We start from the raw sequence: 18015 nt of genomic DNA, 5'->3' as shown, positions 1-18015 counted from the left end.
TCAACTGACCTTTAGAATATTTGTTTTATCCCACCTGCTTCTATCACACCACTTGACCTCTCGCAATTCCTGGTGTCCACTTAATTGCGTTCTGAGACTTTATCACTGCACTGTTGTCCTGCCTTCGTCACACTGATAAAAATATTTGCTCATTGCTTGAGATCTAAGATTTCCCCTGTATCCACACAAAAATATGATGTATGGCCCCACTTCATCACAAGAGACGCAAAGATCTGTCTTCACTACACAGTGTCCTTCTTCCCCTTCACTGTTTATATCTACAGCTTTCTCAACAGCTGCTTTAATGTCCTCCTTGCACTCAACTTCAGGAGCACTGAGGAGTGTTCTTTTGTAATCACTGAATCCAGTAACTGATGCAGGCATGTCCGTAATGCCACAAAACAAATTTTCGCCTTCTCTGCCTGCACCTAAGCATCTCAAGGCGTAACAAAATGTTGTATTCACCTCATACATCTTCTCATGGAGAGCCGAAGTCTTGAAATGAACATCTTGTTTACAAACTTTACACAAAGTATGTATATTGCCTACAATGACAATTCTTTCACTGTCATCATAAAGTCTAAGGCCCTTTGATCCACAATTACTACATGCACATGAAACATTAATCATATAGGCAAGTATTTCTAATTCAGTTAACTAAAATCCACTGGAAAAGCCATGGTTTAGATTGTACGCAGCATCACCAATTCCTTCACAAATTTTCTTCTTCGATGAACTCAGTGACTTAGCCGAAACTTGTTCTTTACGCTTAGAAGCAGCATCTGTAACACTGTTATTTAAATATCTTGCACTTTTACTAGTGAAATTCAACATTTCCTCACTTTTTTGAATATGCGTTTCGACCCATTTCCAGCAAAACAGGTTGATATATGCAAAACTAAAAACTGAAATAAGTTTGAAGCATGTACTGTGCAGAAGAACCACGTTGAAATCAAAGGAAGTCTAGACTTATCTGCAGTTCCTTTTGGTAGTGTGAACGAAAAATTTATGCACAAAAAGTTACTAGCATAGAGAAGGTGTGGATCACAGCACAGAAAGTAAGGGCGTAGCATGCACAGACACCCAAATAACCTTTCCTAAAAGATATTTCTAGTCAGAATTCGATTATGAAACTCTGCATGTTATTCTTAAAGAATCAATATAATAAACTGTGCAGTTACAAAACTTTGAATTTTTTCGCAATTTTGCCCTATATCAGCCTCTAAGAAATTATATGCACATTTCAAAGCTATGTACCCAGATGTAAATATTGAATTCTCAAACCTTTGGGAGTTGTGGTCAAAACACTGTCTTCGTGCCAATGCGAGTGAAACCAATGCTGTTTGTATGTGTCTCTCACACTATACTAAGTTGTATGGTGTAAATCGAAAGAACTAATGCCCGTGTCACCTAGGATGGTGCTTCCACGCATAGGGGCGGACTAGACAGGAAGGGGGGGGGGGGATGAGAACTGCACATGCGCAACTGCATTGCTGCGGACAAGAGTCAGGCTCGGTTGTCTATGGTGCATTGTATTATACGGTCAAATCTATGAGGGGAAAAATATATATTGAAACCAATTTCGATCATTTATCATGACAAATATTAATTCACGTCTTGACGACATTGCATGCACTGCTCCACAGACTTACTCTGCATGACGTCGGGGGGCGAGAACAGCTGACACAGCTTTGTGAAGACGTGAAGTAAACTTTTTCTCAAAATGATTATTGTCTAACAATAAGGTCATTGGAACTGCTTGCAATAATTACTGTTTATTGCAAATTGAGCTGCATTATGAGTAAAAATTTAATACACAACAAAATTAACTTCAACTACAAACCGAAATCTTTATATCTGCTTGGCAACAGCTTTAAAAAAAAAATGTGTAAGGTGTGTGTGTGGATGTGTTTGACTATAGTTAAGTGTAATCGCTCTGCATAGGAAAGCATTGGTCATAATGACAGATGTCTACATTTGGAAATATCGGTCTTCTCATTAATTTATCCAATAGCATATTCTCGCGTGCTATTAAAGCATACAGTATGGTGGGAAAGGGTTAACATCTGCTGGTGGGAAAGGGTTAACATCTGCTGGTGGGAAAGGGTTAACATCTGCTTGGGTAATATTTTGATCGTTATAATCTGCATAACTAAAAGGGCAAAAAGTCCAAATCAAAAGGGCTAGGAACTTCTCATTATTATGTATACATCCAATATGTTAACAAACACATTTTTTAAACCACAAGTCTGTCAAGCTAAGAAATATTATTACTTTCTTCCAAAGTCTGTGTCGTAATACCATCGTCACTCCTATTTGAGTCTGTTTCTGAACAATATGACTGAAAATCTACGATGATACATTGAAGGCTTATATCCATCATTACTTCCCTGTCAAATTATTCTTTCTGTAGCTTTTCAGTATACCGCAGGGACAGTGCTCATGATGCAGGCGGAATGTTGTCTATTGCCTCATTGTCTGTTTTCTCATGCACAAGCGATTCACTATTGTTACCTCGAATGTTTTGTTTTCTTCTCTCACACAGCCTTAAAACCCTTTACCCAATTAATTCTGAGGGGCTATGCTGACAGTGACAGGGGGTAACGCAAAACTATGTGACCCCATTCACGTGCAAGGAAATCAAGTTTGACGTTCTGTCATGTGACTTGTATAAATTAACGAGCTTCAGGAGATCGGCATAAGTCTGATTTATACAGTGCTTAATATTTCTGTTTTTAAGTCGATGAAAAATATCCACTTTTCTGGTGCTTCTACCTGATGTTTCACGTATAACTGGCAATGGCCGACTTCGAAGGTAGGTATCACAATAGTTATGAATCACTTCACGAAAACGACAGCATTCATTTCCGTATGGCAATCACAGCTGATTTTCTTACACGTAAATACAAGTTTATCTCAGAAACATAACCAGAAGATGAGTCGGAAAGCTCAATAATTATTCGAGAACCTATTCCTACAATAACTTTAATACTGACAGTACCATCACTCATTTTCCAGCAGATCATCTTCCAATGATTCTAATTGGCCCATTTTTCATCAAGGTAATACACTGCTGAACTACCTCCTTCTCTCGTATCATGAATCTTTATATTAGATATAGTTCGTGCTGAGCCTATGTCGCTTCTTTGAACTAAAAATTGTCTTCTTAACATATCTGAAATCAACGTCTTTTAAAATTCTTTACATTGATGAAGCCGCATAACTGTAAGACATTTTACTGATGTCGGGCATTCATCATTCACATTAAGCACTTTAAAACATCGTTGTTAAAACCATCCGTTTGTGTTAAAAGTTCCTTGCGATTTCCAGGCGACAAGAAACCAAATGCTTCTATGGTTCTTACAGGTCAGACACTTTCGTTTACAATTCTCTTCCAGTTCTCTTGCCGGCCGACACCACATTGTTCTAAAGTCCGTTCTTGTGCCTTAAATTGTAAACAGTAGGAGACCTGCTTTAATTCACATTTGAAAAAGGTATAAATAAGGTAAATAATCCGCCTGCCTGCTTGTAAAGCACTTCACATTTATTGCTGTCACATGACTGTTTTTTAATCGCACTTAAACATTTACAAATGGTTCAAATGGCTCTGAGCACTATGGGACTTACCTGCTGAGGTCATCAGTACCCTAGAACTTAGAACTTCTTAAACCTAACTAACCTAAGGACATCACACACATCCATGCCCAAGGCTGGGTTCGACCCTGCGACCGTAGCAGTCGCGCAGTTCCAAACTGTAGCACCTAGAACTGCTCGGCCACTCCGGCCGGCTAAACATTTACAGATCCACATTCACAGCTATACTGCTACAGTGCACACAGTGCAGCAAGTACGAGCGAGATTCTTGCTCTCTAGCCGTAACTCTCTGCTAGCCACCCGGAAAGAGAGTGAATATTATTGGCTGGCAGTGGAGGGTGATGCACAGAACTGGTGAAAATTTGGCCACCTTCTTACATGACGCGAACGTCAATAAATTGTAAAGAAGACACTTTACCATCATGTAAGCACTGTGTAGCGTTTGTTACGTGCAATTCTGCACTTCCAGCATGTTTCTTAGGTGCATATCCCTACTGTGCATCTTTGGCAAGACCAATTGCATTGACGAAATTACAAACAAGTGTTGGTTAACCACAGATAGGGTAGTTCTAGAGATATAACAAATTCTAGAGATCATTTCATTGAGGTGTTTGCATCGAGTTTACAACAACTCCTTCTACACTCATGTATCATCCAGTATCACCTCACAGATCTTTAAAAATCACTAAAGAAGATCTCAGAGTAAATGAATATCTTGATTGTGATTACTGCGTTACCACTCAGGATGAAGTACAGGGATTTCTCTGGAATAGCTCACAGATTACAATTCACCCGTTTATAACTTACAACATCGACACAAATACTGATCCAATACTTATGTGACATACTGGGTGACAATTATTGAACTATATGAAATAAAATCGTCATAACTTATGAATGGTTTGCGTTAGGACGTTCAACCTGCATTCTTGGCTGCAGGGTATGTTGGGAATTAGTGTTCGCAAGGGCACACGGCTTATTGTTGTCGGCCATTTGCACGTGCAAATGTCATGGTACAGCGTGCCTGAGTGTATAGCACTTGTGAAGGGCTACTATGCGAGCAATAACAGCCCAACTGTGGATCAAACGAAGTTTGCAGCCATGTGTAAGCGGAAGACAACCTGTCCAAGAGTGATAACAATCAAGAATTTGATTCACAAAGTTTAGAGAATGGGTAGATTCGTAATGACAGAGTGTCCATGTCAGTCGTTCAAAAAGGTAAGATCACCTGAAAACATAGATAAGAAACGCACTGTGTTTCAGACCAGCCCCAGGAAATCTATCAGACAATCTGCACAACAGGTGGGAATCAACAGGGCGACACTGCGTAAAATTGTTGCAGAACACATGTATGTCTACCCATACAAAATTCAAACCCATCAGCCATTAAGCCCCAGGGCTATGGAACAGCAGTTATCTTTCTCTAACACTATTGTCCACAAAATTGACGAGCAGGACTAGGCTGTCATTATGGTTTTTTTAAGGACGAAGCGCGCTTTCATTTGGATGGGTTCGTCAATAAACAAAATTGGCGCATTTCGCGATCGAGAAATCTCTTCACCCTCAGTGTGTGACTGCATGGTGTCCAATGTTCGGTCACGGAATAATCGGTGTGATACTCCTTGATGGCTTGGTGACAATCGAACTGTACACGAAGGTTTTAGAAGATAATTTCATCCCCATTATCCATAGTGCCCCTGATTTCGATAAAATGTGGTTCACGCAAGATGGAGCTCGTTCCCATCGAAGCAAAAGAGTGTGTCTTGTCCTGGAAGAGGACTTAGGGAATCGCATTCTGGCTCTGGGGTACATAGAGGTTACTGGCGTAGGTCTTGATTGGCCGCCATATTCTCTGGATCAGCACAATGAGACTCCTTTTTGTGCAGCTTAATATAAGCTATAAAGCAATAACACCAAAACCATTGCTGAGCTGAAGATAGACATGCAGGAGGTCATCGACAGCATTGATGTTCCGACACTTCCGTGGGTCATGCAGAATTCCGCTATTCATCTGCGCCACATAATCACCAATGACGGCAAGCATATCAAACATGCCATATCCTAAATCCGAATACCTGTAGGGACACGTCCGTCTTGAATGAAGTGTGTGTCCACTGTAGTGTGTAACTGACTTATGTGATTTTCATATACTTCAATAACTGTCATCTTTTATGTGCAACTATGTGATTGAGTTCAGTATGATACAGTGTGTGTGTATTCTTTGCAGTACAATTTCATACATTTTTAAAATGTCACTTTCCAGCTTCGTAGCACATTTACCTTTTCGAGATGAAAATGCTGCCCTATACAAAAACGGAAATAATTTCATGAATCTGTGCCACCATCAGGAAGGTTTTGAATGGCATTATTTTGGAAGAGAACTACTGTTGTAGTGTAAGGAAAATATTTCTTTGTGTATCTACGACTACATATCGATTCACATCTTTACTACGACATCGCCAAGGCTGAATAACGTTTCAACAATACAAGTACGATTCCATGTACCCATACCTACTGACAAAGGTATAGTAAAAACAAACACACATTTTACTTTTATAGAGAGCAGAGAGGAATCAGTGGCTGCTCTTTGGAAAGAAATGCTGTTAACAGACAGTCTATATGTATGGTTGCATACTTCTTACAAATTTATGAAGAAACGGATGAAGTATAGGCCATGTTCTTGCATCTACATGGACCATCTCCATCATTTGAGTTTCCTGCCACACCAAATACTTGTGTTATCAGAAGATGTGGCATTCTTAGAAGACTGCAACTAGTGACATCTACTAGAAGAACATGATCTTCCCCTGCATCAGTACGGAGAACATTAAAGATTTAATTGGAAATTCGTAAAAACCTGATGTAACCACTTTCATTGCCTTTTCACTGAAGCTACACTATAAATGAATCATAATATCACAACAGTAATATAAACATTCTTTTTATATAACGTTACTTATGAACTGTATTTTTTAATAATTTGTGTTTCACATTTATGTGCTACCTCCTGCATTTTGATAGGATATTGATGTTGACAAAATAAATTTTTGGGCATAATGTCTTTGATGTGCCATCTTCATAAGAGTTTTTACCATGTTCAAAATACTATATCGATACAGTAGAATATCTATTCTTAAGAAAAATGAAAGTGGAATGTTTTGAGATATTCAAGGTCAAAAGTCAAGGGCAGTTACCTTGATTATGAAAATTCTTTGAAACCTCCAAGGTTGCATATCAGTGTAAAACCCTACTCGTTAGCTTTTCAGGGACACTAGTTTCATTGCTGTACCTGGATAGAATCAGAAATATAGACATTTATGCTCAACCATACACATGTAAATCTCACACTATTCCCAAACTTCGCAGACTTGTGACTTTCTTCGCAGTTGTCCTACACCTCTGCAAACTGGTAATTCTACATCTCTTATCTGGATCACTGGATGCACCAAATTTGAAAGACATCTGAAATGGCCAGGTTGAAAATGTTACTTTTTTGTGTTGAATAACGAGGACTCACTCACACCTGGAAATGTATGACACAGGGTGATGAAATATTCTTTGAACAGACAAGGCTCGTGTTATTTTGCATGGTGCTGTGAACGTATATAACTGTCGTACATGAGGTCCAACTGTGCCATATGTTGTGCAAGGCAGGAACATCCAATGCCTTTACCTTATCTGAATGCCCATCGTAGGGCTACTGATGAGCAAACCTTAACTAAGAAATTAACTTTTCAAACTATCAGACGGATATTAAGACAATGTCTTACCTGCACAGGTGGAGTATGATATGAGGTCTTCTCCTTATGGCGTAACAGAGCCGGTGAAGTTACAGTTACAGCCATCAATACCCTACTCGCCTGCAACAGAAAGACACACTCGATTAGGTTTCAGATTTCGGTAAATTACAGTACATTGAATGTTCTTAATTAATAGTGAAAACTAACATGGTTGAAAGTATATGAAAACAGAAGCGGAAATGTTCCTGTAAATATGGGTCTACAGTATAATTGCGATTCAACTGTGAATGTGTAGTTACAGGCCACTAATCTCTTCTTTTGCTGTAAACATCATTATGGCTTACTCATTGCACACAGGCAACAGTCTGCAATAGTAGAGCGGCAGTGAGAGAATGAGCCCAAATCGCTGACTCAACATATGGCAGTACTTTCTGAACATTTACATGTCATATTGAAGGTCACAATTGACACATGGCAAGGTCATCCAGGGGTGGCGGGGGGGGGGGGGGGGAGATTGTAGTGAGAGATCATCCAATATAAATCGAACTCCCTCCCAATATCTGCCCATTTTGCTCCTACCAAACAGGAACCATGCAACATGTGTTGTGCCAAAACAAAGGGGTGGCTACAGCCAGACTTCCACATATTTACTTACATTGTTTGGAAGTCATGGAATTTCCACTGCTTGAAAATCACACTTTCTCAACAGCGCCAAATCATGTTCTTCACCCATGGTATGGGAAGAGGAGCAGTACTGTTACTGCTGTTTTGCCAAATGGCAAACAGTCTGAACACCATTCTATAATGTTCGGTGCCCACATGGCCATGTACATATTTGTATTACGACCTATTAATGTTTTCCGACATTCACATAACCAAGATGTATCATATAAATATACACACAAACAGCATATACTCAAACACACTTGTGATATAATTATGCGCATGTCTGTACTCCACAATTATGGCCAAGACGATATGAATGTGTGCTGAGCGCCAGTCCACATGTGCCATCCCTGACGCTAGATGCATGTTACGAGGCAGAGATAAGGACGCTGTCCAGTGCCTCAATGAGGAGGAACAAAATTATACTAGATTAATAACAAAAAATATTCCTGCTAAGCTACATTTTAACATTTATCGATAAATCACTCACCCAGTTGCATGAGAATTCTCAATGGCTAACCGTGACATCGCAAATAATATTGTTTATGGTTATCTACAACTTAAACAAGAGCGCCTGTAAACATGTTGGCTTCGAGATGATGCGCAAAACTCCTCATCCATCAAAAGAAACCATCATTCAGCTCTACTAATCACTTTTATTATCGATGCAAGAAGAAAATGAAATGCATTAATTAAATGTTGGCATACAACTGCAATCTTACTTAAGTGTCTTCATATACCTTGCTATATGTAAGTGATTATCAAGAAAGAAGTGCAGCTGTAAAAGTTCCATGCATGTTAATGGAATTGCATGTTCACCACCATGACTGAATGGATGAAGTAGCCCTGTCACAAGAGCCTTGTAGTTACCAACTGGTCCTGTATTTATACTTGAAACTGGCACAAGAGGAATCGCTCACTAGTGCCTAATAACAAACATGCATAAGACAAAACATTGTGACCACTACCCACCACGATGATGGATGCCACTTGGTGGCATTACAGGCACGTGATGCAGTAACAAAAGTATGGAATCAGAACAGACACAGATAGGGAATCACACTAGTGAAGATACTGGCTGCAAATGGTGAAATCCACTGAGGTAAGAGACTTTGACACAGGGCAGATTATTATTACACAGAGCCTGTGAACGAGTATCTCGAAAACGGCGAAGCTGGTCGAATATTCATGTGCTACTATTGTGAGTATCTATGGAAAGAGGTAGAAGGGCATTGAAACTACCACTAGGAGCTAAATAGTTTGGACGTCCACGACTCTTCACAGAACGTGGGGTTTGGGGACTCGTCTGCTATGTAATGCAGGATAGATCTGTGACATCTCTTCCAAAAGCACACAAAGCTGGTGTACGCAACACTGTTTTGGAGCACACCGTTCATCATACATTGTTGAACATGGAACTCTGCAGCAGCCCACATGTTGACCAAACAACATCGTCAATTACGGTTCCCTATGGCAAGAGACCATCAGGATTCGACCTTCGATGAATAGAAAAGTGTCGGCTCTTCACACGAATCACATTTTCTCTGTAGTAGCTCGATGGTCGTCTCCACAAACGTCGTCATCGAGGTGAACAGCCCTTCAAAACGTGCAGATGCCAGGAATGTAGGCTGGTGGGAGCATTATTATGCTATGGGAGACATTCTCCTGTGCTTGCATGGGATCTGTGCAGTAATCAAAGACACGCTGACAACTGCGAACCATGTGAATCTTTTCAAGCTTAATGTCTTCCCCAACAGCGATGTCACTTTTTAGCAATATAATTGTTATTGTTTGGGAGCCAAAAGCGTGCTCCAGTGGTATCATAGTGAATTCAGATTGATGTCTCGGTGACCAAATGAGCCCGTCGCAAATCCTATTGAGCCCACTGGGTTGCTGTTGGTCGCAGTCTCTGTGTATGCTAGTCAGCGGCCCATTGTTTATGTGAATTACACGGCCTGAGCATAGATATCTCATGCCACATACCTACAAAAACCTACCAACAAACTGTCGGATCCCTGATACGCACGATTTCTGATGTAGCTCGTTCCAAAGATGGACAAACAACCTATTAAGCATGTGGTCATAATGTTTTGGTTCATCAGTGTACATGCTTCCATTGTCAAGCCATGTGATTGCAGGAAGACTAATCTTCTTCCGTCTGTTTAAATCCACCCTGAGGAGATTTGCTTTGAGCACATATATTCATAATTTCAAAACTCTATCACAGCCGATTGATGGAATAATCTAACATACATTTAGTGAAAGCAGTGATTTTCCACCACCTCAGAAAGTAAAGATGAACACTGTGATCATATTTCACGCCGTGGCAGAGGAAGAGCAAAGTAAAAATATTTCTGTTTATGTCATCATATGAAGTGGACATCATGTATTTGAGCCATGCGTATTGCTGGACTCTAGTCTAGTTGGTGACAGAAAATGCTAATCTTATTAACACATTCAAACATGACAGTATGAATTTAAAACATATTTACGAGACATATGTAAGTAGTAACACATAAAATTCAGTGAATTCACTGAAGCTTGAAATTTAGTGCGGATGAAAATGCGAGATGCTTTCAACAGTTTCCACAATGAAACATTGTCTCAAAATATGGTAGAAAACCCAAAGAGATTCTGGTCGTCTGTAAAGTACACCAGGGGTGAGAAAAAAAAAAAAAAAAAAAAAAAGCAACAACAGTCAATACCGTCACTGCACGATAGCGATGGAAATGTTATTGATGATGGTGCCAATAAAGCGGAGTTGCTAAAAACTGTTTCCGTAATTCCTTCGCGAAAGAATGCGAAGTAAATATTCCAGAATTCGAAAGCAGAACAGCTGTTAGCATGAGTGATAAAAACTTGTAGAAATCTTAGGTGTTGCGAAACAACTCAAATCACTTAAGAAAGGAAAGTCTTCCGGTCCAGATGGTGTACCAATCAGGTTCCTCTCAGAGTATGCAGACACAATAGTGCCTTTCTTAGCAATCATATACAACCGCTCGCTTGACGGAAGGTCTGTTCCTAAAGACAGGAAAGTAGCACAGGTCGCACCAGTATTCAGGAAAGCAAATAGGAGTAACCCACTGAATTAAAGATCCATATCACTGACCTCAATTTGCAGTAGGATTTCGGAGCATATACTGTACTCGAACATTATGAATCACCTCGAAGAAAATGACTTATTGATACATAACCAACATGGAATCAGAAAATATCGTTCTCTTACTTATTCCACGAAGTAATGAGTGCTGTCGACAAGGGATCTCAGATCGATTCATATTCTTAGGTTTCCAGAAGGCTTTTGATACCGTTCCTCACAAACGACTATTAATCAAATTGCGTGCATATGGAGTATCGTCTCAGTTGTGTGACTGGATTCGTGATTTCCTCTCAGAGAAGTCACAGTTCATAGTGATAGATGGTAAATCATCGAGTAGAACAGAAGTGATATCTGGCGTTCCTCAAGGTAGTGTCATAGGACCTCTGCTGTTCCTGATTTAGCTAAATGATCTAGGTGATAATATGAGCAGCCCTCTTAGATTGTTTGCAGATGACGCTGTAATTTACCGTCTTGTAAAAAGTGGCAATTGCCACTAAACAAAGAAAAGTGCGAGGTCATCCACTCGGTACTACAAGAAATCCGATAAATTTTGGGTATACGATAAATCGTGCAAATCTAATGGCTGTTAATTCGACTAAATACCGAGGAATTACAATTAAGAAGAACTTAAATTGGAAACACCACACAGATAATATTGTGGGGAAGGCGAAACAAAGACTACGCTTTGTTGGCAGAACACTTAGAAGATGCTTGTCCGTCCTCTGCTAAACTATCGCTGCGCGGTGTGGGATCCTTACCAGGGAGTAACCATGTAGATGTAGAATTTGTTAGCATATGAGCTGATAGCTGGAATCATACGCTATATAGTGTTCCAGTAATTGATAAAATGAGGGAATTGAGTGAAGAACATACAAACGAAACTTCCAGGAGATTCTGCTTAAAACGTTGTATACTACTGCTTTACTATATCACTATACTGTAGACTACTGACAAATTGGCACAGATAGCATGCACTCTTCTGAGGGTGTGAAGGTTACACATCTATATGCTGACACAAAAATTGACAGAATTAACGCTAAAATGATACAGCTGGAAAGTCTTGCGAATGTGGTTACTAGAAATAATGAGATGTTGGGGTGGCTGGATGTTAAAATCCTGCAATGTGAACTACATGTCAATGACAAGGTTGAAGAAGTCATCACAAAACTGTTGTTGTTGTTGTTGTTGTTGTTGTTGTGGTCTTCAGTCCTGAGACTGGTTTGATGCAGCTCTCCATGCTACTCTATCCTGTGCAAGCTACTTCATCTCCCAGTACCTACTGCAACCTACACCCTTCTGAATCTGCTTAGTCTTGGTCTCCTTCTACGATTTTTACCCTCCACGGTGCCCTCCAATACTAAATTGGTGATCCCTTGATGCCTCAAAACATGTCCTACCAACCGATCCCTTCTTCTAGTCAAGTTGTGCCACAAACTTCTCTTCTCCCCAATCCTATTCAATACCTCCTCATTAGTTACGTGATCTACCCACCTTATCTTCAGCATTCTTCTGTAGCACCACATTTCGAAAACTTCTATTCTCTTCTTGTCCAAACTAGTTATCGTCCATGTTTCACTTCCATACATTCCATACAAATACTTTCAGAAACGACTTCCTGATACTTAAATCTATACTCGATGTTAACAAATTTCTCTTCTTGAGAAACGCTTTCCTTGCCATTGCCAGTCTACATTTTATATCCTCTCTACTTCGACCATCATCAGTTTTACTCCCCAAATAGCAAAACTCCTTTACTACTTTAAGTGTCTCATTTCCTAATCTAATTCCCTCAGCATCACCCGACTTAATTTGACTACATTCCATTATCCTCGTTTTGCTTTTGTTGATGTTCATCTTATATCCTCCTTTCAAGACACTGTCCATTCCGTTCAACTGCTCTTCCAAGTCCTTTGCTGTCTCTGACAGAATCACAATGTCATCGGCGAACCTCAAAGTTTTTACTTCTTCTCCATGAATTTTAATACCTACTCCGAATTTTTCTTTTGTTTCCTTTACTGCTTGCCCAATATACAGATTGAATAACATCGGGGAGAGGCTACAACCCTGTCTCACTCCTTTCCCAACCACTGCTTCCCAGTCATGCCCCTCGACTCTTATAACTGGTTTCTGTACAAATTGTAAATAGCCTTTCACTCCCTGTATTTTACCCCTGCCACCTTCAGAATTTGAAAGAGAGTATTCCAGTTAACATTGTCAAAAGCTTTCTCTAAGTCTACAAATGCTAGAAACGTAGGTTTGCCTTTTCTTAATCTTTCTTCTAAGAAAAGTCGTAAGGTCAGTATTGCCTCACGTGTTCCAACATTTCTATGGAATCCAACCTGATCTTCCCCGAGGTGGGCTTCTACCAGTTTTCCCATTCGTCTGTAAAGAATTCGCGTTAGTATTTTGCAGCTGTGACTTATTAAACTGATAGTTCGGTAATTTTCAGAACTGTCAACACCTGCATTCTTTGGGATTGGAATTATTATATTCTTCTTGAAGTCTGAGGGTATTTCGCCTGTCTCATACATCGTGCTCACCAGATGGTAGAGTTTTGTCATGACTGGCTCTCCCGAGGCCATCAGTAGTTCTAATGGAATGTTGTCCACTCCCGGGGCCTTGTTTCGACTCAGGTCTTTCAGTGCTCTGTCAAACTCTTCACGCAGTATCGTATCTCCCATTTCGTTTTCATCTACATCCTCTTCCATTTCCATAATACTGTCCTCAAGTACATCACCCTTGTATAAACCCTCTATATACTCCTTCCACCTTTCTGCCTTCCCTTCTTTGCTTAGAACTGGGTTGCCATCTGAGCTCTTGATATTCATACAAGTGGTTCTCTTCTCTCCAAAGGTCTCTTTAATTTTCCTGTAGGCAGTATCTATCTTACCCCTAGTGAGACAAGCCTCTACATCCTTACATTTGTCCTCTAGCCATCTCTGCTTAGCCAATTAAAACTGATTGATATATACACTCCTGGAAATGGAAAAAAGAACACATTGACACCGGTGTGTCAGACCCACCATACTTGCTCCGGACACTGCGAGAGGGCTGTACAAGCAATGATCACACGCACGGCACAGCGGACACACCAGGAACCGCGGTGTTGGCCGTCGAATGGCGCTAGCTGCGCAGCATTTGTGCTCCGCCGCCGTCAGTGTCAGCCAGTTTGCCGTGGCATACGGAGCTCCATCGCAGTCTTTAACACTGGTAGCATGCCGCGACAGCGTGGACGTGAACCGTATGTGCAGTTGACGGACTTTGAGCGAGGGCGTATAGTGGGCATGCGGGAGGCCGGGTGGACGTACCGCCGAATTGCTCAACACGTGGGGCGTGAGGTCTCCACAGTACATCGATGTTGTCGCCAGTGGTCGGCGGAAGGTGCACGTGCCCGTCGACCTGGGACCGGACCGCAGCGACGCACGGATGCACGCCAAGACCGTAGGATCCTACGCAGTGCCGTAGGGGACCGCACCGCCACTTCCCAGCAAATTAGGGACACTGTTGCTCCTGGGGTATCGGCGAGGACCATTCGCAACCGTCTCCATGAAGCTGGGCTACGGTCCCGCACACCGTTAAGCCGTCTTCCGCTCACGCCCCAACATCGTGCAGCCCGCCTCCAGTGGTGTCGCGTCAGGCGTGAATGGAGGGACGAATGGAGACGTGTCGTCTTCAGCGATGAGAGTCGCTTCTGCCTTGGTGCCAATGATGGTCGTATGCGTGTTTGGCGCCATGCAGGTTAGCGCCACAATCAGGACTGCATACGACCGAGGCACACAGGGCCAACACCCGGCATCATGGTGTGGGGAGCGATCTCCTACACTGGCCGTACACCACTGGTGATCGTCGAGGGGACACTGAATAGTGCACGGTACATCCAAACCGTCATCGAACCCATCGTTCTACCATTCCTGGACCGGCAAGGGAACTTGCTGTTCCAACAGGACAATGCACGTCCTCATGTATCCCGTGCCACCCAACGTGCTCTAGAAGGTGTAAGTCAACTACCCTGGCCAGCAAGATCTCCGGATCTGTCCCCCATTGAGCATGTTTGGGACTGGATGAAGCGTCGTCTCACGCCGTCTGCACGTCCAGCACGAACGCTGGTCCAACTGAGGCGCCAGGTGGAAATGGCATGGCAAGCCGTTCCACAGGACTACATCCAACATCTCTACGATCGTCTCCATGGGAGAATAGCAACCTGCATTGCTGCGAAAGGTGGATATACACTGTACTAGTGCCGACATTGTGCATGCTCTGTTGCCTGTGTCCATGTCCTTTGGTTCTGTCAGTATGATCATGTGATGTATCTGACCCCAGGAATGTGTCAATAAAGTTTCCCCTTCCTGGGACAATGAATTCACGGTGTTCTTATTTCAATTTCCAGGAGTGTATGTGGATATGCCAATTCAATACCTAAGGCACTTGACTATCATCGCCACCACAAGTCTCAGAAATGGTTTAGTATATGATGTTATGTCAATGGCAAAGCATAAAGTTATCAAAACGCAAAAAGCTTTCAGGGGAAATTACGGTTGCTAAAATTAACACAGCTGCAACGAGAACAATCTCTCTAGAAATATCTAAACCAGTAACTGAAAATCTGAATAGACTCTCATGAACTACAGATGGAGGCAGAAGAGTAGAAAGAGGTGAAGAATAATAATAAGAAGGAGAACAAAACACAATTACAAACAACAATAACAAACGTGAGGATAGATAGTTAGACACCATGTATGTGGTCAGCAAGAATGAACAATATATGCTATGTTCAACTTAGGCTGGAGTATAGATTTGGAATATGAAGCTAATACTCTTAAAAACTTCAAGTTCTGACAACTATCTGCCTAAAGAGAAGCAAGCATATGCTGAAATATTACGTATGAGTAATGCATATAGGAAACACAATGACCATAAATGATAGATAAAAGGTTTTATAGGTAAGAAATATACAAATTGTTCTGGGTAACGACAAGTGCCGGCCTCATGATCAAGAACATACACTGACTACGACCGCACCACAACAGGAGTGGCCTCTAGCCGAAGAGAATATAAGCGCCGCTCCTTCCAGTTTCAGCCGGACTGTAGAAGACGCGCACTTGTAGAGAAAGACTAGAAGAGAGGCACTATAAAAGCCATGACTTGTGACCCATATGAACTTGTGTGATTAACTATGTGTGATTGACATTGTATGCAGTGAAGGACATTGATTATTTGCATGTCGTCAACTGCTTGCAACAACTCGTTGTAAATACAAAGATTAAATACTGTCATTTCAATAACTGTAATGAAATCCATTAATATCATTTGCTTGTATGTTGTGTAGCTATCCGAGAAAACAGCATCCTAGGCACCCTATAGGACACAACAGTGCAGGATTCCACATTGGCGACGAGTTATCAGAAGAACCCAGTGCCTGGCGGCTAGCGAATTTTTTCTTCTTTCTGCTGGTGCCTTAATTTTGTCTTCTCTTTTCTTTACAGGGACATTTACTTGCTTTAACGGTTTCTTTTGATGATCATTGTTTTCAGGTGACTATTGCAGATATTTTCTTTCTTTTGTACGTATTTTTCTTGCTTGCCTTGTCTGTTTCTTGCTTTTGTCTCTTCCAAAATGACCACCCCGACAATCCCACCCACTGCTCAGGCGCCACAATTGCAATCATTAGATGCAACACAGTTAATGCAGTTGTTTCAGTTCCAGACGCTGCATGTATCTATGCTGCACAATACGGTGCAGCAGTTACTGGTCCACACTGCACGCCCGATGGACCAAGCACCACATACAGCAACAAATACTGCTATACTGCCTTTTCGACAGTTTCATGGACAAAAAGAAGAATGGCTCGAGCGCTTGTACCAATTCGAGGCACACACATACACACACATCAGAAACAGTATTTCTTCACCCTGTTTCCTAAAGCTCCTGAGGATAGCCGTTGACTGTGGATATTGTATCACAGGCACAGTCCCTTTGACAGACAACCACCGCCCCAACGGTAATGGCAGGACGTCGACTGCCATGGGGACAGCCGCCGCAAGGGATAGAGAAGACAAAAGGGTAGCTTTCATCATGCACGGGCATCTGCGGCAGAACTGGGCCACGCAGTAACAGGGGATACTGACCAACATCGAGCTGCGCCTTTCAGCACCAGCGCCTGATGATGCTGTGCCAAATCACGGACGACACGGCACAGGAGGGCTCAAGGCAATGCTCTGCGTTGCTGCACCAGAGTCCTTTCATTATAATGACAAATTGCATGACACAGTATCCTCCTTCACGATACCCGCTATTAACATAACCTACCCTTGCATGACCTGTCGCAGTCAACAAAACATCTGCTACTGCCCTTACTGCCCGACCTAACTATCACAGAGGTTTTTCTCCCTTGGCCCTTGTTTTGTCACTTCTTTCCCCTCTGCCCTTCAAGCCGCTACACTTTGTTTGACTTTCAATGCAATGTATCTCCAGATGAGCATGCATTAATTGTTTACCTTAACCAGACGTACGCAAACATCGCAGTACCCACATCCTGCGAGACCTCACCTTAGGGAATACTTCCCTTATGCAGAGATGGCAGATCTTTTGTGTTCACCATCATGCCTGGGTGGGCATGGAGGGCTCCACCTCTCAGTATCACATACACAAGGTATAAAGGGAGAGTGCACTGGTGGAGTTGTCACTTGTACTCAACCCGTTCAGGTGAAAAGATTTCCGATGTGATTGTGACCACACAACAGCAATTAACAGACTTTGAACGTGGTATGATAGCTCGAGCTAGACACACGGGGCATTCCATTTCGGAAATCATTAGCGAATTCAGTATTCCATGATCCACAGTTTCAAGAGTGTTCTGGATTGTTAAATTTCAGTAATTACGTCTCACCACTGACAACGTCATTGGTGACAGCTTCA

At 41.8% G+C, this 18015-nt stretch overlaps 1 protein-coding gene across 2 annotated transcripts in view; it reads right to left on the bottom strand.

The window, feature by feature from the left end:
• The window catches only part of LOC124798390 (caspase-7-like), a 218376-nt gene that overhangs the window by 43829 nt on the left and 156532 nt on the right, over window positions 1-18015 (bottom strand). The window contains exon 5 of one of the 2 annotated variants that reach the window (XM_047261769.1): window positions 7365-7454. The exons of the other annotated variant lie outside the window; for it this stretch is intronic. Within the exon in view, the coding sequence (XP_047117725.1) occupies window positions 7365-7454 (90 nt within the window). The remainder of the gene's footprint in view (window positions 1-7364; window positions 7455-18015) is intronic. 2 annotated transcript variants of the gene reach the window in all.

The sequence above is a fragment of the Schistocerca piceifrons genome, chromosome 1 (genome assembly GCF_021461385.2).
Source record: "Schistocerca piceifrons isolate TAMUIC-IGC-003096 chromosome 1, iqSchPice1.1, whole genome shotgun sequence".
In the NCBI taxonomy this organism is placed as follows: domain Eukaryota; kingdom Metazoa; phylum Arthropoda; class Insecta; order Orthoptera; family Acrididae; genus Schistocerca; species Schistocerca piceifrons.
The sequence above is the reverse complement of the archived record's forward strand: the minus strand, read 5'-3'. Positions and strand labels throughout refer to the sequence as shown.